General features: G+C 36.2%; 2 protein-coding genes across 2 annotated transcripts; one reads left to right on the forward strand and one right to left on the reverse strand.

The window, feature by feature from the left end:
* Positions 1–3,945: 3,945 nt before the first annotated feature.
* LOC110749051 (uncharacterized) lies at positions 3,946–6,614 on the reverse strand. The gene is made up of 3 exons (XM_021949066.2): positions 5,994–6,614; positions 5,212–5,517; positions 3,946–4,756 (listed from the first exon to the last, which is right to left on the reverse strand). Exons 1-3 carry the CDS (start codon positions 6,375–6,377, stop codon positions 4,112–4,114), a joined length of 1,335 nt encoding a protein of 444 aa, XP_021804758.2. The 5' UTR covers positions 6,378–6,614; the 3' UTR covers positions 3,946–4,111.
* Positions 6,615–7,772: 1,158 nt separating this feature from the next.
* Positions 7,773–16,108, forward strand: UBP14 (ubiquitin-specific protease 14). Its single transcript, XM_021949057.2, has 20 exons — positions 7,773–8,139; positions 8,968–9,139; positions 9,900–10,012; positions 10,107–10,443; positions 10,703–10,797; positions 11,711–11,844; positions 11,928–11,984; positions 12,069–12,146; positions 12,497–12,551; positions 12,640–12,681; positions 12,772–12,852; positions 13,155–13,353; positions 13,435–13,492; positions 13,576–13,698; positions 13,991–14,079; positions 14,168–14,257; positions 14,718–14,888; positions 14,987–15,102; positions 15,259–15,391; positions 15,567–16,108. Exons 1-20 carry the CDS (start codon positions 8,032–8,034, stop codon positions 15,743–15,745), a joined length of 2,430 nt encoding a protein of 809 aa, XP_021804749.1. The 5' UTR covers positions 7,773–8,031; the 3' UTR covers positions 15,746–16,108.
* Positions 16,109–21,894: the final 5,786 nt, after the last annotated feature.

Here is a 21,894-nt window from a genome sequence, read left to right on the forward strand (position 1 = left end):
GATGATCCTGGGAGCAACAAGATGTTTGGTTAAGCATTGTGTTTAAATAAATTAGATGCCTATATACACATCATATAACTTAGATGCCCTAACCAAACACATTGCCGATCCCAGGGTCATCCTTACCCAAATCTTGTGGTGATGGTACAAAAGGTGAGGAGTTGAGTCGAGTAAAATGTTGTCAGGGTTTGAGGTTGAGTGGTTAGAGCCGCCGAGTCTAGATGTAAAGATGGTCTTACGCTATGTCTAACTTGAGCTATAGCCCATGTTAGTTTTTTGTCTTAGAGTCAGTATATAAGTCTTAAGGTTTAATCAAACCCAAAATATAGACCCACCCAATTTGAAATCGTGGGTCTTCTATGTCTAGATGGGGGCAAGGTCCAATGGGGTTTAGGGAAAGGAGAGACATGTTTTTTTTTTGGGCTTTTGATTTTTTTTAATATTTTTTAAAAATCTAATGCTTGTTTTAAAATTCAATATTAATTTTTTTTAATATGTATTTTTTTTAGAAAAAATGTTGGCTTTACTTGTATCACATCATCATTTAATGGATTTTCTAAGGACCCGTCAATAGCTGAATCACATTGCAATAATTTCGAAATGTACTAAAACATGGATACGAACATACATTATGTGTGAAAGCTCATGAAACTATACTGAAATTGATACCAGATTTAATTACATCACAAACCAAATGTACAAACAAGACCGAATGCAACGACCAAAAAAAAACTCAGTCATTGGCTTTGAATCGTTGGAGTGTGTCTTGGTAGCAGGGCCGGCCCTTGGCCAGGGCAACCAGGGCCACCGCCCGGGGCCCACGATTGAGAAGGGCACAAAAAAAATTTATATTAGCTTATATATATGTATATGATCAGACAAAAATATATATATGTATATGCAAAACAAAATTATAAGTACTCATAAAAAAATAAAATAACTACAAGTAATGGGTATGGCTACATTATATTGCCCCTATGCTCAACTGGTGTACATATTACCTTATTTTCATTTTCAACATTTAAGTAAATGTCTTTGTCCTTTTACTTTCATTTATTTTTATATTACTCCATTTACTTAAGTTTACAATGTAAATAAGGAAGTACCCCCCATTTAGATTCAAATAAAAATACTAGAAAATCAAATTCCTACCAAATAAAAATATGAAAAATCGGTTTTAGTGCAAAATACGATTTATGCTAAAAATGATGGCTCATTAAGTCAATATATACTTCATACTAAAATTCCATAAAATCAAGTTTTCTTATTTGATGTGTAAGGAATAAAAGCCGCCAAAAATTATCTTGAGAAAATGATTATTCCGAAAAACCATTTTTCATACTTAGTCCACCTTCGCTAAAAAAATTATGGGTCACCTCCGCTAAAAAATTTATGGGTCTGCCAACCAATGGTGGCAAGTATAAGAATTCTCTCTCTCTCTCTCTCTCTCTCTCTCTCTCTCTCTCACCCAAAGCACGCATCTCCTCCCTATGTTTCTCTAAACAAGGATTTTCTTATCAGGCTTTTGGTTTTTGTCTCAAATGGTGAGGAAGGCTATTTCAATCGATTCTCATACTTGCAAATTGCAATACACTAGTTAATGAGTTTTGTCAAATTGGGTCGGTAATTATTTAGAATGGGTTATGGATAATTTGGTTTGATGGGGATTAGGTGTCTTGAGAGCTAGCTGGGTGGGTGGGTGCTATTCGGCTTCTGGTAGATGGTGGTTGCTAGGTGGCTGGTGGTGTTTGGGTGGTGGCTTGTTTGGTGCAGCCTGGGAAGGAAGTGATGAAGTTTTTCATGTTTTTTTAATATTCTAAAATAATTTTTTAAAATTGTTAACATCCATGTTGGATTTACACTTAAGATGAGTTACATAAGTCCTTATAAGTTATTTTACAAAAAGATAAACTTGTCTTTAAAATTTTAAAGATATGATGGGTGGGAAAATAGGACAAGATGATGGAAATAGCAGCACTCAATTAATTATTTGATTAAAAAAATAATAATTTATGAATAAAGGGCACACTCTTAAAGTTTTGCCCTGGGCCTTCAATCACCCAGGGCCGGCCCTGCTTGGTAGCAATCCTCCAAGGATGAATTTCTTCTTGTCAACCTTGTTTGTTGAACTATCTCCAACACCAGTCCAAAGAGGCACACTAAAGAGCCACATCGAAGGTATTTTGGGAAGGAGGATTATTGAGGGGAGAGTGGAGAGGGGAAGAGAGTGAGGTCTGAGAAAGAGCTTGGTCACCACCATGTTACTGGTGCTGTGGCTGAGGATGGTTGATTTGGGTTTTGCCGGGAAATCAGACCCCATAAAGTGCGTCGGAGGGTTTAAGATGCTGTGCTACGCACGTGACCTTGGCGATAATATTTTGGAGGCTTTTATACCATTATTCAAAAAAATAACAACTAAATTTATAATCTTCATAAAAAATAAAAAATAAACTAAATTTATAATTGCGTTTCACGAAATTGTGAAAATGAAGAAAAATGTCGCACTACTATGAGTAAGGTTTAACTTTACCAAAGAAAAATGAAGGCACTATAGTCCACCATTATGAGTTTAATAAATAAGTGCACCTTTATTTTTATTTTTTGTGAAAAATAAGAAATTTCATTGATAAACATAATCAATTACAAAGAATTAAAGTCATCTAAGCCCTCTAAATAAGGAGGGTTATGTTATAGCCTCAACTATGAATACAATTTAAGCACAAAGTTCATATACATGCCAGATACAATGAGCCACATAAAATACAATAAGACTAGCTCACCAGAAGCCAATCAAATAAACACATACAGAGCATAAACATCATGGAAACTCAATGCCAAGTCAAAACCAGCAATCGGCAAAACAACCTTTAATTCGAGAAAGGGCATCTAATTTATATGATGTGTCAAGGTGATCCTAGGAGTAACAAGGTGTCTGGTTAAGCATTGAGTTTAAATAAATTAGATGCCTATATACACATCATATAAGAGCAAGTCCACCCATGAAGGCTAGGGCAAGGGCAAGGCAAGGCAAGGGCTGCCACTATTCATGTGAATAGTGGCAGCCTTGCCTTAGTTGGTTCCACCCATGAAGGCTAGGGCAAGGGCAAGAAAAAAAGAAAAGATTATGCAACAAAATATAAACAATTTAGAAAGTGAATAAAATTGTTATGTATTTATAGGGAAAACATCCATAATTTGTTGGTATTTTTTATAATAAAAAAATTGAATTTTTTTGGATTTTTTTTGATTTTTTTTTGAATTTTTTTGCTCACTGACGTCAGCGTGACATCAGCGCCTTCGGGCTGCAGCCCAGGCAAGATCTGCCCGTGGGCTTGCCCAGGTTGGTGGAACCCACCACTTGCCCGGGCTTGAGGCTGCGCGCTGGAGGCCTGTTTGGCTTGACTGGGCTGCCTTTTGCCCGGTTTTGTGCTCCCGCTGGACTTGGCCTAACTTAGATGCCCTAACCAAACACATTGTCGATCCCAAGGTCATCCTTACCTAGATCTTGTGGTGGTGATGGTACAAAAGGTGAGGAGTTGAGTCGAGTAAAATGTTGCCAGGGTTTGAGGTTGAGTGGTTAGAGCCGCCGAGTCTAGATGTAAGGATGGTCTTACACTATGTCTAACTTGGGCTATAGCCCATGTTAGTTTTTTGTGTTAGAGTCAGTATATAAGTCTTAAGGTTTAATCCAACCCACAATCTAGACCCACCCAATTTGAAATCGTGGGTCTTCTATGTCTAGATGGGGGCAAGGTCCAATGGGGTTTAAGGAAAGGAGAGACATGTTTTTTTTTGGGCTTTTGATTTTTTTTAATATTTTTTAAAAATCTAATGCTTGTTTTAAAATTCAATATTAATTTTTTTTAATATGTATTTTTTTTAGAAAAAATGTTGGCTTTACTTGTATCACATCATCATTTAATGGATTTTCTAAGGACCCGTCAATAGCTGAATCACATTGCAATAATTTCGAAATGTACTAAAACATGGATACGAACATACATTATGTGTGAAAGCTCATGAAACTATACTGAAATTGATACCAAATTTAATTACATCACAAACCAAATATACAAACAAGACCGAATGCAACGACCAAAAAAAAACTCAGTCATTGGCTTTGAATCGTTGGAGTGTGTCTTGGTAGCAATCCTCCAAGGATGAATTTCTTCTTGTCAACCTTGCTTGTTGAACTATCTCCAACACCAGTCCAAAGAGGCACACTAAAGAGCCACATCGAAGTGCATAGAATGGCACACATCTTACCATAAAAAATCAAACCCAACAAACTCATAAGCAAGAAACACAAACTCGTAATCGCTTTGTAACATCCTCTTGCTTTGTTCCTTTCCATGTTAATTACTTCATGCTCTTCTTGTCCATGCCCTTCTTTGAAACCCTTTGAATCATTAGATTCAAACGACTTATTGGCTTTATCAGAGGAAGGTTTTGGATTGGCTTTTGAACTGTTGGAACTTGGTCGAATAATTTTTTCCGACAAATACCTCAAATTGGCTTTGAAACTACGCGACGAGCTTGATCGAAACGATTTGATTCTCTTGGACAAGGACCTGCTTGATGACCTAGATGAAGAGTTTGATGAAGATTTACTGAAGATAGAAGAATTATTTGTTAAAGAAGAAGAAGTCTTGGAGACTATTCTTGGGTCCTCTTCCTCGGGCAATTCTTGATTATACTTTGTACTCTCATTTCTTCCCAAAGTTTTTCCCTTCTTTCTCAGTTGAATCTTCTTCACCTGTCAATAAAATATTAATTAATTGTAAGAATTAATAAGATCATGAAAAAATTTAATATATTCATTCATAATAAAAATGTAAAAAGTCCTTTCGTACCTATAATTTAGGGTATTTTTCACGGAGGTTTTAATTATGGCAATTTGACCATGTAGTTTGTTATCCATCGCAATTTAAGGAGACACTCAAATTTTCGTCCAACTTCGTGATGGAATAAGCACTTGTCCCTCACATGAGTGGGTATTTTGGACGGAAAATGCTCTTGGATTGCGATAGATGTCAAACTACAAATGGGTTAAATTGTTATAATTTAAACCGCGATGACCAAAGTAGAAAATCTGACCAGCAAACTAGAGAGACGAAAAATGACTTTTTTACATACAGTCACAAGATTATGGCAAAACCCAAAAAAGAAAACAATAGTATAAGAATTAAAAAGAAAAAAAGGAAAACTAACCAAAGATGTCTCGAACAAGGCCGCCTTCCAAAAACGAGATAATTTGCGTCGTCCTTTATTTGTCTGATATTGACCGTCGTCTTTCTCTTCATTTGCTTCATTATTATCCAGCAACGACGAAACCATTGCCTTTGGGAACACCACATCTTCCTTTTCCTCTACGCCATCGTATGGAGTCGTTTTGGAGATCATTCTTGGGACATCTTCCTCCGGCCATTGTTGATTATAACTTGAAGTAATTGAACTCCCATTTGTTATTGTGCTTGCAAATTTTTTTCCTAACTTTCTTTTTGGATTCTTCTTGACCTACAAGATATGCAGGCAATATTAATAGTATAAGGATCAATAACATCATGACATGAACAACAAAATAAAGATTTATATGACCAAACTGATACAAGTACTACTTATAGTCACCTCTACAACTTCTCATTTTGTCTAAATCTAGTTCCGCCCCATATTTGAAAAAGTTCGCTTCGCGTAAGATGCTGCCTTTATAGAGTTCATTTAGGCTTATGGGTTAGGGTGATGTTTTAGAGTTTGTGGGATTAGCTAGATGGTGCTTAATTTTAATGATGTTTGTTTGTGCGGCATTTATATCCTCTTTTGTTTTGTATTTTTGAACTCGTTGATTTTGTTACCCTTTTGAGCTTGATGTTTTTACTGTCTTGCATACGTATTAGCTGCGTTATTGGAATTTATATACCTAAAAATTTGGCACAATCACGAAAGTTTGGGGAAAAAAAACCATGAAGGATAATAGAGATTAAAACAAAACTAACCAGTGATGCTTTGGACAAAACTGCCTTCAAAACTTGAGAAAATCCACCTCGCCCTTCATTTCTCTGTTGAGCAGTGCGACATTTTTCTTCATCTCCTTCATTATCAGACGTCAACGATGACCTCACAGGCGCCACCTTCGGAAACGCCGCGCCTTCCTTTTCTCCCACACCAACATACGTGAAAGCATCCGTACCACATTGTCCCGTTTCGTCAGAGCCACCGCCGGCCACGTCACCAGATCGAAAACACAAGAAGAAATTCATAGCGCTCTTCTTCTTCTTCCCCCTCTTCACTCGGGTCGAATCAGAATATCCATCGGCAGTTGCTAGTGCATGGGAGGCGAAGGGCGGCGTGGTTTTCGCATTGCATGGCGCCGTTGACATGGATTTCGGGAAGGAGGGAGGGTAGGGTGCGTATGTTTGTCAGCCGAGAAAGATGGGGCTCAAGAATCCGAGAAAGCAAGGGTGGGAGGGAACAATGTGGCGTGCCATTGATCTGCCGTGAAAATTAATTAATGGCGGGGTGCGTGGTTTGTATTTGTAAGTGGCAAGAGAGTTTCATTGGCAGGCCATGTTGTGCGCGCTTCGTTTGCTCCGTTTGCATGCATTGCAATTTCAACTCAGAAAAGAAAGCGTACAAAAATAATCGCCAACACAAGCTGAGGGTTTAAATTTGGATTCAAAAGTGTTCTATTTTTTCACCTATATGGATTTGGTTGTTTTCTGTTTTTACCTTTTTTAAAATAAAAAGAATCAGCCAAATGTCAGTCAAATGTCAACGTGGCATTTTTGACTTATTTGTTAAAATTGGTTTGTTTAGTATTTTTTTATTATTATAACAGTTTGTTTAATTAGTATTTAAAACTAATTAAAATAGTGGTGGTTTGTGGGTTTAATGGTAAAGAGTATTTAACTCACTCTCAAACCGAAAGTTCAACGCTCGGTCTCCACTTTTCATGAACTTAATTAGGTATCATTTGGACCAAGTGAGAAAAACCGAATTATTTTGTACTAGCTAGTAGCTACGCTAAACTTATAGTTTCATTGGTTTTGAGAAAAATAACATTTGTTTGGTAATTAAAAGATAATAATAATTTGGAAAGGATGGTTTTGAGATTATGGAGGATAATATAGCTATATTATTTGTATCATATTTATTGACAATTTTGCTGGTCACCTCTCTAATAGAGGCGGGTTCCATTAATGTATGTGAGACCTACATGTATTAGAGGGATAGTCAACAATGTGATCAGTAAATGTGGTACAAATAGCATCACTCATAGGTTTGTGATAAAACCTCCAAATTATCAAGTGTAATTGGCAATTGCGTTGAAAGGTCAAAACTGTTGAGTCTTGTATCTCCTTGTTCCTTTTTTTTAAATTCTTATCTTCTTGACAAGATATTTGTATGGGTCAAACTAAATCCTAAATTTAATGGAAAGATTTGCCTATGAATTTGACAAAGGAATTGACAAACTTAACGGAATATGAGTCACATTGACATGTTTTGAAAGATTATGGGAGTTCAAAACTAAATTGAAAGTTGGGCAAAGTAGAATAAATTCTATAGTAGAGGGGAAGTTGTTATTAAAAAATAAAACACCTAACAAAATCATTCTAATTCAAATCATGTTGAACTCAAGTTGGGCTAATTTTTTTGCTTTGGACCTCTAAAACTTGAGCCCTAACTCTAACCCCATTTTTTTTTTTGGATGAGTTTTTGATTCCCATTCCCCTTTCTCTACCCAATTGTATAAACCTCCCAAGCCTCTTGAAAATTCTCAAGATGGTGAGGACTAGAATTTCAAATGCATAAAAACACTTATTCAGTGTTATACAAACATACAAAATATTTCTCCTTTATCTCTCCCAAAGACTCAACTGAAAGACACCAGCTTAGGGCAAGGAACTTATTCTCTCTCTCTCTCTCTCTCTCTCTCTCTCCCCCCACCCCATATATTCTAAAACCCTCTCTCTCTGCAATCTGTCTTCCTATCTCATTTCGCCATACCAAAAGGGCTCTTCTTTGCAGAGAGCGATGTTGAACCCCATGGACTTGCTCCGATCCAATCTCTCCCGGGTTCGGATCCCGGAGCCCACCAACCGCATCTACAAGCAAGAATGCTGCATATCTTTTGACACTCCGGTAACCTCTTCCCTCCATTTTTTTTGTTTTCGGTTTGTTTCCGATGAACTGTGAGAACAATCGAATTTACTCTGACACTCACTTTCACTACTTCAAGCTTTGATACTTTTCAATTCGTTCGCTTTTCTTTTTGTGTTTTATTTTTCTTGCCGGCCAAACAGAGGATCAGTATACTTATTTCTAATGTTGTTGTTGCTGATTCTGTTTGCTTGTGTTCCGTTTGGCTGCTGACGAAGTATAGGAAACAACAAGAAGTTGCTACAACTAATTTAGGATTAGCTCACTATACTGCCCATTTTCTTAATTTTTCTTTTCCTTGGATTTCTCAATAGCTAGTGTTTTTGCATTCGAGTATTTTGCCCAACTGCTACGTCAATTTTAACTGCATTTTGATAATTCATATGGCTTATCAATTGTGTTTATTTCAATTTTCTTTTTTCTTTGTATTTTGTTGGTGCAATTTCGAAATTTTTATTTTTGTCAGGATTGCCTAAAAAAAAGTAGAGAAGGAAAGTAGAGTTGGAAAGTTATCTGTATGTGTCCAAGGGAAAATAAATAGAACCTACTATGAAACTTATTCTTAGGGTTTCAGTTACGGGTTTCTTACAAAATAATTTTATTTTGGTTTTAGGAGTTTTGTGCTTTATTTATCTCCTCCTAGTTTTGTAGTTTCACATTATTATGATTGAATTCTTTTCCTTTCTTCTTTCAAGTTATAAGTGCTAAGAAGGTTTCACTTTTCCGTTGACTTGTAAATGTTGAAAAGTTCTCCGTTTATGTATTTCTTACATTTATTTTCTGTGATGGTGTTCCCATGATGAGTTTCAGAGATCAGAAGGTGGCTTGTTTGTTGACATGAACACATTTCTTGCTTTTGGAAAGGATTGTGTGGGCTGGAATTATGACAAGACTGGAAATCCAGTTTATTTGCATATAAAGCAAACAAAAGTGTTGGTTCCCGAAGATAGGCCTTTGAAGAAACCTACGCTCATGGCTATAGGTAAGTTTGATTTAGATGATCTATTCCTGTGTGATGATGGATATTGCTGAGTTTGGATGATGTATTTATGTAGTTTGTGCTATTTGAAGGTTCCATTATTAATACTGCATATGTACTTTTCATATGGAAGTAATTAGTTGGTGAAATATCATGATATGCTAGTATTTAGACCACAGTGAAAGCAACAATTTGTATAATCATCCAAGATTAGGTTAGGAGTTTTTGAAACTGCTCACTTCTCACTAAAAAAGAAGTGCATGGCGTATAATGTACCCATAAAATAAGAAACTCCCGCTTTCTTTGTTAATATCCAAAAATAATGTATATTGGCTAGGAATCATTGCAAATAAATTTGTACTTACAAATAATGGTTGAATCGTTTTGATATTTAAAGAATTGTTCTCTCTCTCTCTCTCTCTCTCTCTCTCTCTAGTTTCTAGTATGGTAGTTCTTAATCCAATTTTCCAAGCTATATGACTCAAGAATATTTCTGGTAAAACTTATTTTGGTAACAAGGCAGGATGCAACTTTTGGGTACCTTTCCCTTGTTTCTTCTTGCTTCAGTTTGTGCCTCTATTGTTTTATGTGGTTGGTACAAAGTAATATTGGTAAGGGTAATACTACTCAAAATTCGTGATATTGCAGGAACAGATATCCTGGTTCTTGCTGCACAAAGCTCAATGTTTATATTATTGTCTATTAGTTAGTAGCTTTTCTGTTGTATAGAAACAAAAATTAATCTATATGATATGATTTGTAGGTGTTGATGGGGGATTTGACAACCATGAACCTGAATATGAAGAAACTCACAGTATAGTCCTATTGCCTGATTATGTAACCCTTCCATTTCCTTCTGTTGAGTTGCCAGAGAAGGTGCCCATTCGTTTCTGTTTGTTCTGTATAATTATTGATGCAAAAAAATAGAAAAGAAATCATCTCAGGGAATGATTACGATTTATGACCACAGGTAAGGTTGGCAGTTGATGCCATTTTATTGGCTGAGGGTGCTGAGAGGAAAGAGCAACTTGCAGCATGGACAGCTGAGAAGAAGCAAGTTAGCACATATGCAATGAATTTGCAACAGATTGACAATGGTATTATGGTTCCTTCATCTGGCTGGATATGTTCCAAGTGTGATAAAAGAGAAAATCTTTGGTTAAATCTAACTGATGGAACAATCCTTTGTGGGAGAAAAAATTGGGATGGTACTGGTGGTAACAACCATGCCATTGAACACTATAAGGAGACAGGCTATCCTCTTGCTGTAAAGCTGGGAACAATTACCGCGGATCTAGAAGGAGCAGGTAATGGTGCCTTGTGTTGTATAAATCTCTGCAATTCTTATTCTATTTGTTGTCGTGTGTTTGTGTTAAAGAGAACATTAAAGTTATTCATTTTCTATGACGCATGCTCGTGGACTAAAAACACTTAGGCATCCTGAAAAATCCTGGCAAACATAATTTAATAGCTTAGTATTCTAAATGCAGTTGATTCTTCGGAATTAGTGAGTTTGCCTTACATGTATGGATTTCTAATGATGAGTAACATATTGTGGCAGCTCAGATGTTTTCTCTTATCCAGAGGATGATAGTGTCTTGGACCCACTTTTAGCGCAACATCTGGCTTTTTTTGGCATTGATTTCTCATCATTACAGAAGGTTAGCTATAAATGGGTTTATGACTTACAGTTTATTATTATTATTTTGACATGGCATCTCTATTCTCAACATGTGTTGAAGCTGTGTTCTTAATACAGATTATTCTCTAACAGTTGGGTTATATTTACGTGGTATTCTCATATGTCAATTGCCAAATGGATATTAGTTCTTTTTTTCCCGAAAACATGTGGTAATGTATTTTTGTACACATTTTTTAATAACCTTCTATTTCATATAAGAGAAATTTTTGAAATTTTTGTTAATTAGGGATATCTTTAGCTGTAGTCATAGACAAAATAATAATAATCGCCAATTAGAGACAATAATAATGTACTAGTGGGATAACAGAACCTGTAAAACATTTGATTGATACGAAGTGATATAATATCACATGGAGATATAAAAGATCTAATTCTTGTATTTTAACATAAAGAAATCTGTTGCAGGTGAGTAATCTAATGATTTAATTGCAGTAATGATTGTATGCATGCACAAAGCCATATCATATGTATAAAAATTAACAAGATCTCTGGAGTTTTGCTCTCTGAACAAGTCTGGGAGTTTTCTCTTTTGGTTGCAGTGCTGTTTAGGTTCGACACTCTCCTCACAGGGGTTTGACTCCTTATTTCACCTATGCCACCTCTTCCATTTTGGGGAGAGGGAGGCTCTTTACCATTTGGTTAAAGCCTGTGGTCAATCTTGAAGAATTCTAATGAAAACCAGAGACCTCTGACTTCTGATATATATAGATATATATTTGGTGTGTGGAAAGTTTGGTGTTTTGTTTCCATGAAATTACTTTAAAACTCCAAACAATTTGGCCTGGATATTATGCATTTAGATTACTGTACTTTTAATATGTTATTACATCAGTGTTGAATTTGATTGAATAACAATACCATCTTGTTTCCAGACCGAGATGACAACTGCTGAAAGAGAGCTTGACCAGAATACCAATTTTGACTGGAACCGAATTCAGGAAAGTGGACAAGAAGTTGAACCGATATTTGGACCTGGTTACACTGGACTTGTCAATCTGGGAAACAGGTAGCTTTTGTACCTGTTGAGTGCTGCTGAAGAAATTGTATTTATTTAATGTTATCTTGATTTGCCATTTTGTTTTCTTGCAGCTGCTATATGGCAGCTACGATGCAAGTTGTGTTCTCAACACACTCTTTCTATTCCGGGTTAGTTTATATTATATATTTTCATGAAAAAGTAATTAATTAAGAAGAGGAGTTGTTTATCCTTGTTAGCATTTATTTCATCAGATACTACAAGAATCAAAGTTTGAAATTGGCTTTTGAGAAGGCTCCAGCTGATCCCACTGTAGACCTTAACATGCAGTTGTAAGTTTCTATCGGATTCTTAGTGTTGGCTTTGTACATGCATTTCTGTCCTCTGTTGTAGTTAATTATGTGTTGCTATTCATGATAACAAAGCTAAGGTGTGTTACTTGTTAGTTGTGATTCTTCTGTTCAACATTAATTGCTTTTTATGAATAAAAGTTCTCTTTATTTTGTACATTTTGGTTTAAGTGCAAGTGACTGCATGTGTATCTCCTCTGTTTTCCTTCTGCTATTCTTCTCTTCCTTAGCGTTTCCTTCTTGTTTCTGAGAAGATTGAGTCATAGAAAAGCAGGTTTAGGAGGGTATTTCATACGTGTCATATGTATTTGACACTTCGTGTTGTATGACAGAGCAAAGCTGGCGCATGGTTTGCTATCTGGTAAATACTCCGTTCCTGTAGCAGAGGTATGCTTGTTGTCGAAAACAGTTTCTTTGTTTTGATGGTTTCTGCTCCTGTTTAGTGGTTGGCTGAGTTTTCTTATTTTTAATCCAGGGAAAAGATGATCCAAATGCTACTGCCACTACAACAAAATCTGTAAGCTTTCTGGATAAACATCCACATCTGAGTTTTCCCCCCTTGACTTATTCTGATTCTTTTATATTGTCCACCTTCAACATTTATTAGAAACAGGAAGGGATACCCCCTCGTATGTTTAAAGCAGTTATTGCTGCCAGCCATCCTGAATTTTCTTCCATGAGACAACAGGTACATTCATGATCTTCTGTCACAAAAGATTTACAATTTTTGGCATAGCTCTTTGATTTTTTTTTTCAGTCGAGTGGGTGTTCCATGGTGCTTTTATTTTGTTTTCCCTTTCCTCTCTATTTTCAGCATCCTTTTCAATTTTATGTTTTTGTTTTTGTTTTTCTTCTTTGATTGAGGGATAACATATGCAACAATTTTGTGCTACTGGAAAGTCATTAGTTCATCCTCTCATATATAATTTTTACTGTTATTATTGTTGTTTTCTCTTTAATGTGCATACTTAAAAAGCAAACTGTGTTTAGGATGCCTTGGAATTCTTCCTACATTTTCTTGACCAAGTCGAACGAGCCCATGCTGGAAAACCTGAAGCAGATCCTGCAAGGAGTTTCAAGTTTGGTATTGAAGATCGTATTCTGTGTTCATCTGGGAAAGTTGCGTACAATAGAAGGCTTGACTACATTCTTTCTTTGAACATCCCCCTTCATGCGGCTACTAATAAAGGTGAGTTTCTTGGGTCATATTAATACTAAAACAGTCTTCTAAAAGTTGATATTCTTATATTCATTTTGTTTGAAAATTCAGAGGAACTTGAAGCCTTTCAGAAATTGAAGGCAGAAAAGATTTCGGAAGGCAAGGAAGTGTAAGTTCATATGGTTGCAATATCATGTTTTCACATGTAATCACCCCTGTAGACTTTGTGCTGAGCATGTTGCACTCTACCAGATCCAGTGATGAAATTGTACGTCCAAGGGTTCCTCTAGAAGCATGCCTTGCAAGCTTTTCATCTCCGGAAGAGATACAGGACTTTTACAGCACTGCTTTGAAGGCCAAGACAACAGCAGTGAAGTAAGTTTTCGGATTATTTGCTGGCGTTAAATTACTAAATAGTTCACAAGCAAAGGCAGGCATGTTATTCACAAACTAGTCAGGGTTTTGTTACCTAGGCCATGTGTCTTGGATGTTTTCAACAGGATTTAATTTATTGTTATGGAAAATTGGTTAAATCTGACTATGGAGCTAGGATGTTATTTTATTATATAGTTTTAAGATATCTGAACTGTTAGCCAAGCTTGTCTTGGGGTTTGATGCCTATTGATAAACACTATTCTTCCCTTTCCTCCTTTTAAAAACACTGCAGGAGTGGAGGCTTAACTTCATTCCCTGATTATCTGGTGTTGCACATGCGGAAGTTTGTAATGGAGGTTGGCTGGGTGCCGAAGAAGCTTGGTATGTTCTCCTGGCTTCCTAAATTTCTTCTGCATTAATAATGTTGAGGTTTTGTAGGTTTCTCATTGTTCTTTGTATGTCTGTACAGATGTCTATGTGGATGTTCCTGATATCATAGATATTAGTCACATGCGCAGCAAGGGACTCCAACCTGGTGAAGAGTTGTTACCAGAGGGTGGTATGTGTTACTATTTTGCTCTCTCCAAACCCTTATTGGTTTTATTTAGATATTTGCAGAAACTTATCGATTGTGCATATATGTTCTTAGATTTTCCATCAAGTGAATATTTGTGAGGAATTTTCACACAATTTATAGTGCGTTTCAGTGGCACCATTGCTTTTGTGATAATCAATGAAGCAGGCTGACTTCAACCTAAGTCATCTCATAGTCATGAACTAGTATTCAAACTTATAGGTTGAAAATATTTTTGTGCCATCTAACTGCATTCTGCTCCTTTACCATGTGTTTACTAAACTAATGGAGAAAAATGTGTCAGTATCATTAGAAGGTTCCTTTTGCAGTTTTGGTCTTACATGGTATATGAGTAGTTATGCTTGCAAAAATTTAAAACAATATTATCTATTATTTGGTGAATAATTACATGGTTCTCTTTGGATTACGTGTTGACTATGCTCAGTTCCTGGGGAAGAGGAGGAACCAAATAAGCCTGTGGCCGATGAGAGTATTGTTTCACAGCTTGTTTCAATGGGGTTTAGCCATCTACACTGCCAGAAAGCAGCCATTAATACGTCAAATACCGGGGTGGAAGAAGCAATGAATTGGCTACTTTCTCACATGGATGATCCAGGTAATTCGATATGTGCTGTCTTGCGTAAAACTTCTTCTTAGAAAGTAGTATCTTGCTAGCAAGAATTAGCTCGAGCTGATCTGCTCTTCCTTTTCCAGATATTGATGCTCCTATTTCCGAAGGGGGACAAAATGTGGTTGACCAATCAAAAGTTGATATGTTGCTTTCCTTTGGTTTTCAAGAAGACGTTGCTCGGACAGCACTGAAAGCATCGGTAAAATTTTTGCTTAGCTTCTTTTTCCTTTGAGAGTAGGTAGGTGCTATTAAGTAACCACGGAAGATTTTAGCAACCTTTTATTATTATTATCATTATCGTTATGATTATTATCACTAAAAAAAACCTTTAATATATATATATTTTTTTTGGCAGGGTGGTGACATTGAGAAAGCAACGGATTGGATTTTCAGCAATCCTGATGCTTCTGTTTCAACTGATATGGATGCGACAACATCAGAAAATGCACCTACTGCCGCTGATGCTGGACTACCTGATGGAGGAGGGAGTAAGTATCTCACACCTGTAATTATCTTAACACATACAGACGTGTGTTTTGTGTATAATACATATATGTTACGTTACACAATAGTTATTGAAACACATCTGCTAATGTGTGTGTGTGCACGTGTTTTTTTTATTTTTATTTAAATGTTTGAACTGTTGGCACTTGCTCGATGCAGGATATAGACTTATTGGAATTGTGAGCCACATTGGAACCTCTACTCAATGTGGTCACTATGTTGCACATATCTTTAAAGATGGTAGATGGGTTATTTTCAATGATGACAAGGTTGGAGCTTCAGTAAATACCCCAAAGGACATGGGATATCTTTATTTCTTTGAGAGACTGAACAGTTGAAAGACACCAGGAGGTTTTCACCATTGGAAGATGAGATCGAAGATGTTTGAAGTCGGAAAAATGCAGCGCATAATTTTGTGGAGCCTCAGCAATCTGCCAACATGCACTTGGTTTTGTGTAGTGTGGCTTTGAACCTCAGCCTTTTATTGTATGTTGGGGCGATGATTTTTCAATTTGCTGCATGGATTCATGCCATTTGCTGAGGCGCCGCATTCAGATTTAGCTGACCTCTACCCATTCCTCTTCTTCTTAACATATTGAAGTTCTCATGCTACCTTTGTACTTTATGAAGAGAAATTATGAACTATAATTTGCACAAGGACCGTCCGTTTCTAATGACAAGAAAAGTTTATGTTTCTATTATTACTGTTCTTGCCTTCGTGCCGTTCATTGTTAAAGTAGACTTATTTTATGGACCCAGGAAAAATGGGCTTTTTCCCTTGCGAGTTGAGGTGGAGGATGGGAAGTGATTTTGTTAGGGCTAGAATCACTTGTGAAGAGAAGCACCTCTTATGTGCTTCTTTATATAATTTCCATAAAATTTACTTAAAACAACTTAAATGATTAAATAAATAAGTGATTATTGATCCATCCAAAATCATTCAATTTTTTTCGAAAGTTGGTTTTTTTAATGAGGCCGTGTAAACCAGTTATTTTATGTTGAAAACTTGAAACCAAACCCAGCTGTGAGTTCTTTGAACTTTGCCACAAACCCGATCGTATTTGATTAATCTGTGTTTGCAACATCTTAAACTAATATCAGAAATGAAATGCAAATTTAAAAGCGAATTCCTGAATGCCCGGAAAATAGGATCCTCCAAAAAGGAAGCAACGTTGTGCTTACCAAAATTTAATAAGCTTAGAGATCAACATGCAATAATTTGCTTCGGTAATTTGGAATGGAGACTCAGTTGCCTTCAGATTATCTTCTTATTTTCATTTCTTTAACTAGCATTAGTACGTAATGCATAATCAGTCGTAAATGTCTCAGCTACTAGTGCCATGCAAATGCTGGTAAGCTGAGATTTGATCTGGTTGCTCATCCGAAAAGGGTTTAAGGGTGTAGTAACCAAAAAAAGGAAAGAAAAAAAAGGCGTCAAACCTTACCTTTTCACATGGGACAACACTTTTCTTTTATCTATTGGATTTAAATCTAGATATCCGGTGCCAATTGATTGAAACTAATGCACACGCTATTCGAGAGATGGCATAGGACCAATAATCTGGTATTTGTTTTGATTGATGAAGTTGAAAGCCTTGCTGCTGCTATAGAGAGAGAGAGACCAAATAAATAGAAGGCAAAAGTTGGGCTTCAAATCTATACTTTCCCCTTTTCCCTCCCCTCCCCTCCTATTGGTAGTGAATCAAATGATGGCAAAATGACAAAATAACCTTCCGCGCAATGCGCACTAGGTTCCTCCTAATACTAAAATTGATGAAAATGTTATAATACTAGATGAAATGGATGCCTACCACACTCTAGAAATGCTCTAATGACTCACCCCAATTTCCATTCTATAATGTATAAGCCTACCACTATACCACTATAGATATTATTTATATATCACCTATGCCTATAAAAAGGCTTCTAAGATGAATAAGAATACAGAAGAGAAAACGGACCTAGAGCACATTTCTAGCTCTTTTCTCTATATCATATTCTCCTAAATTCTCTCTCAAATTCTCTTAAGTTTATAACACGTTATCAGCACGAATTCGCTTTCAAAATACCAACTGAGTTCTCCGTTTAAACTCCTCCACTTCATACCTTTCTTTCTCAACCCCCAACTACCAATCTCTCCAACTGCAGCGGAGAGATCAAACCCATCTCCACCAGAAAAAAAAAATTAACAGAAAGATGCGAAGCTATGAATTACAGAGAAAGATGCGAAGCTATGGATTGGCAATCTCAGGAAGCGATTCCTGGTTCTACATCCCCACAACCCACACAAAATAATAAGATCTCTGCCCCTTATTTTTATTTATTTTATCATTACTCTACACTTCAATATCACTGCCTCATGCTAACCATCCGATTCAAAAAGTAGTACAGGCATGTTGGAGCAAGAGGAAAGCAATTGAGTTGGGAACTTGGAGCATGCGTCTGCCACTTTCTTTTCTAGTATAATGATATAATATAATATATTGATGTATATAATATGTTATTTGGGTTAAATATATATAATTGTATACATATATAGAATATACTCCTATAGATTAGTACAATAATATTTTATGTCACTACATGTTTTAGCTGTATTGTTTTCAGGAGAAGAGAAAACGGACCTAGAGCACATTTCTAGCTCTTTTCTCTATATCATATTCTCCTAAATTCTCTCTTAAATTCTCTTGGTCCGTGTATTTTGACCACTGACAAGCGTGCGACACCGCCTCGTTAAAACCTTGCCAGGAAAAACCCAGTGGGATAAAAACCTGGACAAAGGAAAAAGAGTACAGTGTATGAAGATCTTTATTGATTGCACGCTCCCCCTGATGCTCGGTAAAATATCTTTAAGATAATCCATCTTTCTGAATGTTGTGGTTGTCACGGCTTTGTTGCATCTTTAGTGAATAAATATGACTTTCAATTTGATGGATGCTCCCCCCTGAAGAATTATTTTCCTTTGATAACTTCATGATCCATCTCAAATGAAATTGATAGCACATTCTTTTCTCGTAGAGTGGGCTTTGGTAATGCTTGCACCATATTTGCTCTTGTAGCTTCAATTTATGGATGCTTCAGTCAGATGAATGTCTCCCCCTGATATCTTCATGACTATTTCTCTGGAGAGGAAACCCTTTTCCGTAGTGAGTGGAGGATATATTCCTGTAAGTGATATGAAATCAATATATCTTTATAAGTAAATATACTTCGAGTGAATAATCTCTATGCAAATTAGAGAAATTTTCAGAATCCGCGTATTTAATAAATCATGGGCTACTTGTAAGTTTTACTTGTATAGAATATGCCCGTATATGTTAATCTGTGGAGATAGCATTAAATATGCATCACATCACCCTTACTGTAATAGTGATGGAGCTAAGCTTTAACTGGAAATACCGTGTCCGGTTACACTACCGGAAAATCCATATAAAAATGCTTCAATACTTTCTCAGTATAAGCTGATTGGTAGCCAAGAATTTCGTTGGCATAATGCTCAATCTTTAGGTCAAGACTTTATTTCTTGAACTCTGTTAGGAGTTTTAACCAATTATCAACTCTTCAGAAGTTGTAATGTGTTGCAACATTTCATAATGAATGTACTCACTGAGGCAATATATACTATTTTCATATTAATATAAAGTACAAAATTTGTGCTTTATGCACTTGTCCTTTAGGGACTTGCTTCATGCAATTTGAATCCTTCAAGGATTTTCTTTCAGGGATTACACTTCATGACACACTATATAGCTTTATACCCAGCTATTTTGTCCCATTTTTGCATCGCTTATGGCGATATGCTCCGTGCATTTAATAACCCTTAAAGATAGTGTGTTAGTCTCCGTAGATGTGCAATAATTTCATCGTAGTTGCATCTACAAGTATGGAGAATCTCATAATTCCAAGTTTCTTCCAGAAACTCTATGTCATATAGAAGTGAGTGTATTCCAATTTATTTCAAACACCCATGTATAACCTTCTGGGTTAACATCTTTTGGGGTTCTTATATGTTCTTTCACGTTCATTTGCCTCTTTCCATTTTGGCCAATGATTTTGTCAATATTTGATAATTGAACGTGGTTCCATTCAACATAGCCTATTGATGATTTGAGTAGCTACTTTAAAACCAAGAATATCATTCATCAATTTGTGATCTCACCATTCTTATGTGCATGCGCATGCATCAATAAGCATTTCTTTGCCTTTTCCCGGGTACCCAAGGCAATTTTAGGGACTTTCATTGTCTCCTTCTAAACATACATCTCTTATAAGATGAATTATGTGAGAATGTGGATCATAATCTCCTCTGGAGTGTTTAAAATAGGGCGTGAATAATCTCCATTCCAGGAGTTGGAACATTTAGAACACATATATCTGTCATGCTTTAGGCATGCCACAGACTAATTTTATCATGTCAATGGATTGTCTTTCTGGGACATAAATTCAAACAATTTGCTACGCACTCAGCGTGCATCATATTGACATGTTGATGGATTGTCCTTTTTGGAACCTCAATCCACTCTATTTGCTACGCATTTGGCGTGCATTTAATTCACACTGTCATACCCATGAGTTACTCTTTATGAGCCTTTAATATATGCAGTGTTTTGCAATTTTCAGAATTTGCATTAATCTTTCATACCTGTTACATATATCAGGTAGTACAATCATGCGTTGATGAGACAATATATTCCATAATCATTCACGTCGTTAACCCCAATTCTCCCCCTAACGATGGAAAAATGGTCTCATCTAAACGATTCCAAAAGTATTATAAGCAGTCTTTCGGAGACAACAAAAGACATAAAAATTCAGTTTCCCTTAATAGAATCACAAAGATACAGTATATCAGAGAATCTCTGGTTCTCAACAACAAGTGATAGGGAAAATGCTTATAATATAAAAGCAAACTCACAACAATCTATAAAAAGTGTGAGGCTTACAAACTTCCTTTGATCATTAGGATGTAGAGAGGTTACATGAAGAACATGAAATATACTGGAGAGATTCATGTTTTGATGGAAACGTACCATACTTCATGTTCTGATGATATATCATCCATATTCTGATCCATGAAGCATATGGATCTTCCTCTTCTATCATATGTGAGAGAGGTATATATGTTCTTATGAACAATGTCCTCTCTTTCTTATCATAAATGGACCCAGAAGCTCAGTGAACGAGGCTGATCCATGATCAAACAACTACTTTAACAGAGTAGTGGATCATGATCAAAGATAATCTTGCTTCCAAGGAAATCTGTAGGATTCCTGAGCATGCCAAGTATTGTGGAGAGAACTCAGGTTGATATTGCTTCCAAGGAAATCTGTAGGATTCCTGAACATGCCAAGTACTGTGGAGAGAACTCAGGTTGATATTTCATCCTTTGTTTCGAAAGCAACAACAAAGGGTATTTTGAAACTGTCTAATAGTAGGGAATATATATAGCAGAAATAAGAATATATAAAATAGGTGGCTTAAATGTAAACCATACGTTAGTCTCTAATCAATCAGATTACTTTTGATAAAATTCTCAATAAGACAATCCGGAAATTCTGCAAAGAGTAAAACGATAAGAATTGAATCCTTTTTATACATAAAAATATCTCAAAGGTTGGATCGAATATCTTACCATGGTCGACAAGCTTGAGTGGGGCAGAATAGATTTTGTGGAACAAGAATTCGAATTATATGGATGGTTGTCAGTTGCTCACCTATATATATGATGCTTACAATGCACGGTTTATCAATAGAATACGTTCCCTATTTTCTGCTATTACTTAAGTTGTTCATTTCCACATCTTCTCCTTAAAAAATGTCTTCCTAACCCCAAAATAATTTTGATTTGAATACTGCTCCCCAGGAGCAAATATTGTTAGCACTGAGATCAGATAGTGATGTTGTCAATGATTCTTTGGTTGCTAGCATGCAGCATGCTGCATCAGTTACCAATTTAGGACAACGGCTACTGGCCAGATCACAAGAAGTGCAGGCACTTAGATCTCAAGTCATAATACTGCGCAGAAGACTGACTGAGGCTAATCAAAAACATAGAAGACTGGAGAAAAGTAATAAAGATTTGGAGGAACTTGTTTCTGTGTTGCAAGTTCATGAGGAGAATGAGGGACACAAAGATTCTCCTAGGGATGCCCAAATATGAGGCATTAAATATTTTAGCAACTCTGAGTATGTAATAATTCTCCTTTGTAATATAGAACTGGAAGTTCCAATTCTCCTTTGTAATATCCACTTAAGCCTTTAAATCATATGAACTTCAAGTTCAAACATGTGGACACTTGTGTGGATGCACTCAAAACTTTCTAGTTTGAGGATTTATGAAATATTGAGATCCGTGAGCTTCCGGCTCAGGTCATATTTCATACCAAAATATGGGGAGTTTTTAATTCATCCTGTGGGGTGTTGATTGTGGCAAAATCATTCTTTGCTAAATTCATCGACTTCTTATACCAAAGAAACATGTGGTATG

Source organism: Prunus avium, chromosome 4, assembly GCF_965620075.1.
Source record: "Prunus avium chromosome 4, drPruAviu1.hap1.1, whole genome shotgun sequence".
NCBI lineage: Eukaryota > Viridiplantae > Streptophyta > Magnoliopsida > Rosales > Rosaceae > Prunus > Prunus avium.

Excerpts from the sequence above, each read along its gene's own strand:
- UBP14 (XM_021949057.2), top strand. The coding sequence starts at position 8,032 with ATGTTGAACCCCATGGACTTGCTCCGATCCAATCTCTCCCGGGTTCGG. Across the intron at positions 8,140-8,967 it reads GCATATCTTTTGACACTCCG|AGATCAGAAGGTGGCTTGTT; the intron begins GTAACCTCTTCC and ends GATGAGTTTCAG. Across the intron at positions 12,682-12,771 it reads CTGCCACTACAACAAAATCT|AAACAGGAAGGGATACCCCC; the intron begins GTAAGCTTTCTG and ends AACATTTATTAG.
- LOC110749051 (XM_021949066.2), bottom strand. The coding sequence starts at position 6,377 with ATGTCAACGGCGCCATGCAATGCGAAAACCACGCCGCCCTTCGCCTCC. Across the intron at positions 5,518-5,993 it reads TTTTGTCCAAAGCATCACTG|GTCAAGAAGAATCCAAAAAG; the intron begins GTTAGTTTTGTT and ends CATATCTTGTAG. Across the intron at positions 4,757-5,211 it reads CCTTGTTCGAGACATCTTTG|GTGAAGAAGATTCAACTGAG; the intron begins GTTAGTTTTCCT and ends TTTTATTGACAG.